This window comes from Spodoptera frugiperda, chromosome 1 (genome assembly GCF_023101765.2).
Source record: "Spodoptera frugiperda isolate SF20-4 chromosome 1, AGI-APGP_CSIRO_Sfru_2.0, whole genome shotgun sequence".
Lineage (NCBI taxonomy): Eukaryota > Metazoa > Arthropoda > Insecta > Lepidoptera > Noctuidae > Spodoptera > Spodoptera frugiperda.
The window spans coordinates 1,212,227-1,222,872 of record NC_064212.1 but is presented as its reverse complement, the minus strand read 5'-3'; the positions used below and the strand labels follow the sequence as shown (position 1 = coordinate 1,222,872).

The following is a 10,646-nucleotide window of genomic DNA, read 5'->3' as shown; positions in this document are numbered from 1 at the left end:
CTTCATTCTATACGTGCAGCCTATGGACCGATTATACCCAAAACTCATACAGTGCCCTCCTAGACCAATTTAACAATGCGTTCAGGGTGCTGATGGGGCTGTAGCGATTCTGTAGTGCATCGGTAAACATCGTGTAGACTGCTTTTACCCTACGATGCGTAAACTGCGCGTATCTGTGCTTGGCAGAGTGCGTGGTAGAACGCCAACAGCATCCCTAGCATGATTGCCAGTCGCCTGGAATGTGAATGGTGATGTAATGATTTTTGTTATATTTTTTAACTGATTTTTGTTTGAAATTTGACTAGGGTTAGTATTTACGAAGTAGTTACTCACAAATTGCATACTCCGGTCTGAAATAAAAGCTATTATTTAATTTATTATACAACTATATTATTAGTGTCACGTAACGGAGGACCGGTTACAATTAATTCTAAACTATGCACAACAATTTGTGCAACTACCAAACTCACTAATACTATCACACTCACTTCCTTGGACCTGGTTACGAGCTCCACATTGCACTTGCAGCCAATCGGTCACTAAGACAAATTAAATTAGACCATACTATATTATGTAAATCAGGAAATCATTACCTATCGTCTTAATAAGATCTTAACACTGCTTAAAATTCGATCACGTCTCATTTTGAAACCTATAGACCGTTGCAAATACAAAAGCAACTAAACAAAAATGAAGTAACATTCGTAATCCAGTTTCATCCACTTACTATAGCAGTAGCAGCTACGTAAGAAATGCACAATTAGTTGGAAGTGCATCGCAATCTAATTGTGAGGTATGTCTTTGTCAGCGAGTGCATTACGTCGCCTTACGATACTCCACGTAACCGCGACTGATATGTTACAAATTGACAGTGCTAGTGCTGTAAGTAGAGAGCAGAAGGTTCATTTTGTAACGATTTGCAGGCAATATGTGGGAGGGCCTTGCCTCGGCACGAATTGGCCGGGTCGACCGGAGTGATATCACGGCCTCACAGAAAATTGACGTGAAACAACCTTGAGTTGTGTTTGGTTGTGTGAGCGAGATAACCGAAGAGAGTGAGATTACCAATCTTCCCAATCTCCGATTCCGAAACAAAAACAACCCTTTAATTCCAAACCCTCAAAAGACCGGCAACGCACTTGTAACATCTCTGGTGTTTCGATTTGCGATTGCTTACCATCAGGTGATTCGTCGGCTCGTTTAGTAAGGTATTTTGTAAAGGTGTCAGAACCTAAGGAGGTTTGTAAAGATGGGTGAGTCCACTGAAATAATTTTTTGGTTATTCCTACGATATCAATTACATGTGTGTATTCAACATACCAATAAAGTCTGAACTCTCTCAACGTAACAATATCTTCATTCACTATCAAAAGTAGTTGTAGGCATCCTCTATCATCAAAGCTCGTAGATGTGGATCTTCTGCGCATTCCTCTATCATGCACAATATAAGTTCCACTCGGCTGCCTTAACAGAAGCTTATGGGATTAGCTCGCCTTTCACCGATACGAATCAATGTGTCGTAACTAAAGTGTAACTAGAGGACAGTACTTGGGAGACTGGTACACTACCACTACCACGAGTTTAAACCAATCGTATAATTTGTCGACACTCGATACGATAGGCGATGACATATTTTTTTTTGTATGCCAACTTTGTTTAACAGGCAGCGCCTCTAGCGGTCACTTACGGTACTAAAATTTGACACTAAAAATTTACGTCGTCGCTATCAAGTGTTGATAGATATAGTAAAACGGGGTGAATAAATGTTGGCAAAATGTCCTAACATCTATTCACCCCATTCCTGTATCTATTCACCCCTCGATTTCTATTCACCCCGTTTTACGGTACTGTTGCTTTAAACCCATGGTAGAGGTAATGGTGTACTAAGGATTGGTCAGTCCGTACGTTGACCCGTTTACTTTCGGAATCCTTAACCCGTTTGCCCTGGCATCTGTATGAGAAACAGATCTAGTTAGGCAATCGTTTAGTAAGACTAGGTTTGCCTGAAAATGTCAGGCTGTAGCCTCCGTGTTGCTGTCGGCTGTTACAATTATTATTATCGTGGGTATTTAATGTTTGGAATGTCGTTACTTTCGACATCTTTAGTTTGTGATCGGTTACTCCAATGCTCCACTAGATTGAGGTAAACTAAAGAGTGTTCTTACTTATAAGTTAGAATATTATGCGATACCCCGGCCTTACAGAAAGTCGACGTGAAATAACGCTTGCGTTGTGTTTTGTTAATGAGGTTTCCGATACCCCAACAACCGTTAAATTCCTAACTAAAGCCGGCAACGCACTAGTAACGTCACCTGATATTGATTGATTGAGATCACCTGATCTGATCCTGAGGTGATCCAGATTCTGGTCTGCTCTTTTACCGGCTTATACCATAAAAAAATTAACCGTAGCTAACCAAATAAAATAAAATATCTCCTCCTTATTTGTTTGGTTTTTTCCTAATACTTCTTCCGGATACCTCATATTTTAGTAGCATAACCAAAAATGACATGTCTTTCGAAAGTAGAGTGAGCTACCTACATAGGTAGATAACTACTACATAATAATTAATTAAATAATACAAAACAAGTGCTTGGAAGAACTTTAATCATGACGATTCAATTAGAACAAATATATCTGACGAGTGATACATATATGTTGTACATACAATACATATAACTGGTACATACGTACATACGTTGGTAGACGACCATTATCTAGTTTCTAACATCTTCATCAAAATCACAAACACGTTGTTCCACTAACATAATGTATTAGTGATGCAACTAATAACTAAATATTACTAAAACACGAAAAAATCAATTAACACGAAAAAAAAAACATTTAAACTGAAGTTCAGTTAATAGATGACGTAATATAGAATCACGCCATCTATGTTTTGATCATGAACTATTTCGAACGTCCCATATTTAAAAAAGTAACCTATTTGAGTATTGGTACTACGATATGGTGCATAAAATTAATTTGTATTTGTTGCATCACTAATTGGTAACGGCGGGTTCAGAGGCCGCGACTGATCAACATTAAACGCAATTAGTCAACTAATTTAGCGAAAGATACGGTGTAATATTTAGTTTATTTCGATATTCATTTTATAGTTAAACATTAACAGTAGTTATTCAAATTTAACAGCATTTCATAAATGGAATTGCTCAAATGTTTTGCTTTTGCAATTATGGATGGTATGGACCAATCGCTAGTCTGTACCCGCCATAGAGGATGTATTATGTTAAAACTATCATTGTCTCAGTGCGAGAAAGAGGTTAAGATAATACAGGACAAATAATGCCTTCCCTGTTTCACAGCGCAGCGAAACAATGACTACACCCACGCCAAAATAAAATAATCCATCACATTTTTGACACTGACATTTCTATTGACAGATGACAGTTAATGTCAGCTGTCAAATCAATAGATTATAAATTGAGACGTTGGCAGTTGTCACAATACATCCCCTTGTCTAAATCATTACGAATACTTAGTCAATTCACAGTTTGGCTTGGCCTAATCCTAACGCTAAAATGATAAGAGTATATACAATCTTAGACCATTTCCTAGGAGTAACAAATTCTTACTATAGACTAGAAAGAGCTATTTGTCCATCAACTTATTTCTAGAAACTAAACATACATAAACAATAGAATGTGACAGTCCAATTTCGACACTTAAAATGAAGATACTTATTAAAAAGAATATTACAACAATGGATACAAAAAATAGGAACATAAAGACAACTTAAATTAGACACATAATACTAGAGTTATTTAAATCGATTCACACTAAACTTATTATCGATTGACTAGACAGTTAAAGTTCACAAAACAAATTGAAAATGAATTTGAAGACATATTTTGTAACACCTAAGGTTGTTTTTACACTGACGCAATTTGATGAAACATGACAAATTCGATGTTTGATAGACTACTATTTAAAAAACTCTACACAAGACAGATACTAATATTTTTTTATATGAAAAAGCTATAGAACCAAAGACATTGGTCCGTTCGTTATTCTATTAAATCAATGACTTTAATTCTTGACTAGAAACTTTATACTAACGTAATATGTGCCTTAGTTAATGATAAAAAACTAAGTTAGGCAAGACTTATTTGTTTTTATAAATAATTCAAGCTGTTTCAAGTATATAAGCAAGCTTAGTTTGCGAAATAATTTTACATCTACTTATTTATACATTAAATAAACATTGGAAAACTTGTTTGTCAATGAGAGGAGACAAAAATTGCATTTTTGGCGTTACCACATTACCAATTATTGTGCTACACCTTGGACACTCTCGATTCTTATATTATCTGTGAGTACTGTCACTTAGTAAAAAAGGCGCGATAAGATTTAATTTTATAGCTGTCAAAACGAAACAGTCAACATAGTGTCTTTTCTGTATTTTTGTCGATTATGTCCAAGATATAAAGCACAATAATTAAAACAGGCTTGTCTATTACAAAGTAAACTTATTCAACAAATCCAAACAAGTATTTAATACTTCCATATTCCCAATTACAGCCAAAGTATTTTAACATAAAATAGCTACACAATAATATTATTTTCAAGTCAATTTTGTTCAATATATTACTTAACACGACGATATCACATTTTTTATTTAAACAATAAATAATGCTGTACTTAAACACTGCAGCAAAAAACTTTTGAAATTATCTCTATTTATTTAATAATAAACGTTTAAATTCAACTACACAATAATAAAAGAAAACTGACTACTCGACTAACAACACTTCGATTATTTAAAGCTTAGATATCTTACTAACATTATAATGAATTTTACAAAAATCTACAACATCACAATAACTAGAACATTTATTATCTATATACCCGATTTTTTACTATTATCCTATACAATTATCTAATATTTTGACTAATTCATTTGTTCGTATTATTATGAATCAACAGTAAGTAGGTAGCAAATTCCACAAAAATAAACAAAGAGGTTTTCATTCGACATAACACCGGCCAAATATAGCAATATTTTATCTGTGATCGCGTGTAAACAAAAAAACAAATCCTAATGCATTCTCATTTTGAAACGAATGCGAACAAAAATGGCGCGTTTTATTGCCTCCTAATAATACGATCAAATTGATAAATCTAGAGTAATATTATTGTTAGATTGAAAACTTTACATAAGCTTCCAACTTGTTGCTTCTAATAATGATAAATGGAATTAGTAAAAGCCATTCTACACTAAAATGTCGATCGTGGAATCATTCGATAATACACGAAATTGTGTCAGACGTATTGCGAGAAATACTAATTTATAGTCTAATTCAGCGCACTGGTCTCTCTAATTCCATTCATCATTATAGATTCTATAAACACAGTCGTTTAGTGCACATAATATAAAGTATTTTAACGTATATATAGAGCCATTTTGTGATATGAGAACGTATACAAACTTGTACTATGTTTCAGTCGACACAACATTGGACAGTGGGGCTTTGAACAGAAACTTCTGGAAACTTCTACCTGGACATCGAAAGAAGAATGATATTTGACGATATGATATTAGATATACATTTAGTATAATATTAAGTTTAAGTTCATCTACTATATCATGGACCTCGAGCAGGCATTGGATAGACATCATTGAAAATTCTATAAACTAAGAAAGAAATATACTTCAGCTTACTGAAATAATGATCTTTGGCACTTTAATAATACGTTCGCATTTTGTTTAAAACTTCACTTTGTTTTTCACACAAATAAAAACAATATACTGTCGTAAAGATGTCAATGTTTAAAAAAAATTTGAACAAAATATACGTTGGGAAATATTTACGACTCTGTGACACTTTTTTAATGTATCCATTCATTTGTATTCCGTGTATATGGATGCTAGAAGCAATGCACTCAACTATTTGAAACAGTCACGAATACTAAATAGTTTCCGATAACAAAGTGACATTAGGTAACAATAGATATAATTGCCACTTTTGCACACAACCCAAAAACATTTTTGGCAAATTTTTGCAAGCAGACGTTGTGAAGTAACTCATTTAAGCTAAGTATCTTTAATGGCTATTATGTTGCCGATATGACCCCATTACCCGTCGTATTTGTGGGTCGTTTACTGTGTTTTAGTGTTGCTTCACAACTACTGGTGTTGGAGAGGCGATGCTTCATCTAATTTGATGACTGTCAGTCGTAAACACCTTAATGACATTTTTACGACCATTTAGGCTAAACGGAGAAAAATACACATTCAAGGTCAGACATAAAGTATAGAAGATGAAGGATGTGCAATAATAGCAGAGAATAGGACACAATTAGACACCCAGTAAATCTTACGTGTTACAATCTCGAAGGAAGTTGCTCAACTGTTTCGTTGAGCGGGCTACAGTCGCTGCAGATGACCTCTGATAGCCCTTGATTTATTGTCCGCTCAGAAGGTTCTAATTCTGATCCCTCACTAATTGCTTACACACTACAAACACCCTTATATGTAACATCTGAATACTTGAATTCCACTATAAGAACAACAAGGACACCAAATATAATGGAACTGATTACACTAAAGTCATGTGTGAGCCTGTCGAGGCCCTGTCGGAGTCCTACTCGTTGTACCTACGGAAACAAAACGAAGCTGTCTACGGCAGGCCTCCGGAGCCGACCCTCACTCAGGAGTCGCGAGGTCACGCCCTGCCCAGCATGGCGGCGACGTCACCAGCGGATTGCGAGTGCAGGAGGGCTCCTCGCGTGGGCCGCGGCGGTGCCAGTCGAGGCAAGGCCAGCACTCCAGCCGGCGCCGTGCCCAGAGCACATCCAGTGACGAACTCGTGGCGTGAAGCTTCTGTCGGAGTGATTCGCCGCTTTGGATCCCATCTGCAAAGAAAATGACAGTTAGTTCTACTCTGATTTTGTTGCTGTTGACACACGAGAGTTCAGAGCATAACCAATTTCTAACAGTCATAAACAAATCGTAAATCTTAAACCAGCTAAATATGCGATCCCATCTACTCATTGTAATAAACCCTTCACAATTACGTAACGTTACGTCAACGGATCACATGGCAGCCCATTAAAATCTATTACCCAACTCACGTAACCGTTCAACGTTTATCATTCCGCAAAAAATCTAAGAAAATGTTTCATCCTGCCCATTTATGGACATACTACATTGCCTAAGTGACCAGACGGCCTGCAAAAACTTCCGACAACTTCCTATTGCCCAACCCTATGGATACGAACGGAAAACCTGTCCTAAAAACGGCATTTATTTAATATTAGGTTTATTTTTTAATTTGGCAACGGCTGCAAGTAGGTATAATAACAAATTGCTATAGGTATTTTATGTAGAAGTGAAATAATTGCTTAGTTATTTTTGCGGTAACCATGTGTGGTTATTATTATGTGATTCGAGGCGTGTTTGTTGTAGACAGGACATGTTTAACTGTTTAATAATGTGAGGAATGCCTAATTTATATTCCCCTTTAAATGTTTGTTTAGATTGACACGATTATTCAATGAATAAACGTAACAATATTCATTGTTGTAGGTCGAAAGTTCTAAAATATAAATGCATTCCATTTCTATCGGTTGTGTCGCTTGAGTGATGTTTGTAGACTTTATTATTTATTTTATTTCCAGCTATGGTCTTCCCACTGCAGAGCAAAGGCCGCTCTACGCTCCTTCCATTCGTCTCTTCATAGAGCTTTCTGTGGCTAGTCCTTCGTAGACTTTGCAGTCAAAAATTATTATCGGAGGAATAACACATGTCTTAGCATTCAAAAGTGTAACCAGCGATGGTTCTTTCTGAATTAATATTATCTTCTAAATAATTCCTTAAATAAAATGATCCATTGAAGTCAACTCTGATCCTTTCCAAGCTCTGTGTCCCGGCTGCCCAACTGGTGTCCACGCTACCTTCAGTGTATGTGGATGTGGATCAAGGCGACAACTGTCACTTTTGTACCGACCGGGACCCGCTTAGCGACCGACATGATATTAATAATTCAACTACCTTAACGGACTTTAGTAGAGTTTACTCATTTTGAAATAAATTCGCTAAATCAAAACAGCTTCGAAGGACTCCGAACTGAAGATACAAAGACAATCTTCACTATCATTATGAATTGCGAACGCTAGTTATCTTGAAGAATGCTATAGTGTTTCAAAATCATCGAATGACTTTTCTCGCCTTGGGCGAGGCGAGAGGGGATGTGAAACGCCTACTGTCAAAAAATCACCCCGTTCCTACTCCTGCTTTTTGAGCCTGAGCCCCAGTAACCCGCTAGGTAGTCCGCAGCTGCGGACGCATAGGACATCTATTCCATTATACCAGTTTAATTTTCATATCAACAACAAATTTTCTGAACTGCCTTCTCGCTAACACGTCTCATTTTCTCCTTAAACCTGCTAATACACAGTTTCCATTACATTAACATTTCCTGCAAACTCTCCAACATTCATAAGATGCGTCACACACTTCCTACTGGTCGCACAAAGGGTGTCGCAATCGAGAGTGCGTGACAAACGCTAACGCGGCGCGAATACTGACGGCCATCTTAATTACCTCTCACGTGTCTCGTGTCATAGGAAGACCTGTGTTATGTCATCTGTCTACTGGATATCTACTGGTTATTGGTTATGTATTACATGGGTGTCAATGACCTGAGTTTACAAATTATAGGAATCTCTTGAAGGGTGATTTGTTTGGAGAAGCCGAATTGCTTAGGAATTAGATAATTAATTTAATGTCATGTGGGACAGTAATTGCAATTATTGATGATCCAAATATAATCTTTAGGTTATTGCATGTACCTATGTACCAGTTAGTTATAAGTAGGTACAGTTAAATAGTCTATACTTTATCTGTCTGTCAGTCTGTCCGTCAGTTGAACTAGGTGATTAATTGATATAGCGCTTTTGAGAAACGATGGTCTCAAGTCCCAACGCAGAAAATACTACAATAGCCCATAAAACATATTACTAAATACGAAGGAAACTCTAGCATGAGCTCACGTTTAGAAAAGTATCACCTAATCTATGAGGAATGCGGATTAGCAGCGTGTGCAAGGAGATGGCACGCACCGCCGCTCTGTTACATAACAGCTATGATAGCTGTCTAGTATGGTGACTGGTAGTATTATAGGCATACTCAGAATATGCCTATAATACTCTCTCTCTATAATATCTCATTAGCAGATAATATTAAGGGAATTATCAACATAACTATGAATCACTAATATTTGTGTTAATAATTAATATTATTCATCCCTTCATCCCTATCATATATTGATGAAAGGGAATTATTAAACAAATTGTGTCCGGCTAGACCTAAACATGTTTTTTTTTAGTGAGGAATATCATCCAGTGTCTCCTCCCGCCTTGTATGAGGCGAGAAGGAGTGTCAGACTTACTAAAAACCACACCGTTCCCACTCCTGCCCTTAGGGCTGGAGCACCGGCAACCCTTATCATGATATAGTATTTATTTTTTCTGTCTAATTTTTGCTTAGGGTCTATGTAAAATTATGTCTTTGTGAAAGGCACATCACGACACACGTTACAGAACACAAATCCAATATGGAGCAACGTCTTACAAACAAAAAAATGCAGAATGCATTACACATATTGCTCAATACAAAATGTACCAGACCGGACACAGCACAATTAAAAATCCGAAAGAACCGTTTTTTTTTTCGAAATGTAAATCCAAATTATAATCGAAAATCACCTTATTTAAATGTTAGTTCTTAAGAAACCTATAGCGACTAATTACTGATTACGAAAGCCACCAACTTTAGGACATTTTGACCGCCCGCCGAGCTGTTTTACGTCTGCAAACCAAAAGCTAAGCTAAATTAGTAAATATATTACTGATACTAATATAATGAATAAGCATTTTTAACGTATGAGTCAACGAAGAGGCGTTTATTTAAAAAATCCAGGTTAAGTCCTCACATCCGCGTGCCTCTACTGTTGAACAAGGATCTCCCTATTAAGAAGGGGTTTGCCATAATATCATAACTTGGACGGTAATTTTGGGATTGTAGTTATCTTTCTGTGGTTGGCTGGTCACATTTTTAGAAAATAATATCACTTATTACAAAGGAATTCACTTTCGCCTTATCCTATGGGAATTACCATGATGTTTTGTAATGAATCTGTAGCTAAGCTAAGTCGTGTTACTTTCAGTTCGCAACTGGCTTTATCTACGTATTGACTCATAATATATTTCTCCGGGCATTTCTTAATCCCTTTCAAATAGTTCAATGGAGTGGAATTTGTAACCGTTCTATGGCCAGTAAACGGACCGGCCGTAATAATTCATTCTTCCATTTTAAGTATGGCAACCCACGTACAATATGGCGCCTGCGGACTGTCAGTGTGACCATATAAAAGAGAATAGATCTAGTTTTGAATAGAGAAAAGTGTTTTGTCTCGTTGAATACATGAGTTATGAATTAAAAGTATATTTTTAATCCATTGGTACTATAACATACTGATACTCAATCACTCAATGCTAAAAATCAGATTTCTCTTTCAGTGGACAGTAAAGATATTAGGGAGGGATTACAGATATTATAATTTAAATAAAACAAAAAAGTTTGTTTGGATGTTTCATCAAATCACACTGAAATTGCTGAACTA

At 36.3% G+C, this 10,646-nt stretch overlaps 1 protein-coding gene across 2 annotated transcripts in view; it reads right to left on the bottom strand.

Moving 5' to 3' along the window:
* Positions 1–2,590: 2,590 nt before the first annotated feature.
* The window catches only part of LOC118273524 (dual specificity tyrosine-phosphorylation-regulated kinase 2), a 76,307-nt gene continuing 68,251 nt past the window's right edge, over positions 2,591–10,646 (bottom strand). For both annotated transcript variants that reach the window (XM_035590539.2, XM_035590538.2), the window contains exon 9: positions 2,591–6,876. In XM_035590539.2, coding sequence (XP_035446432.1) covers positions 6,687–6,876 — 190 coding nt within the window. In that variant the 3' untranslated portion in view covers positions 2,591–6,686. The remainder of the gene's footprint in view (positions 6,877–10,646) is intronic.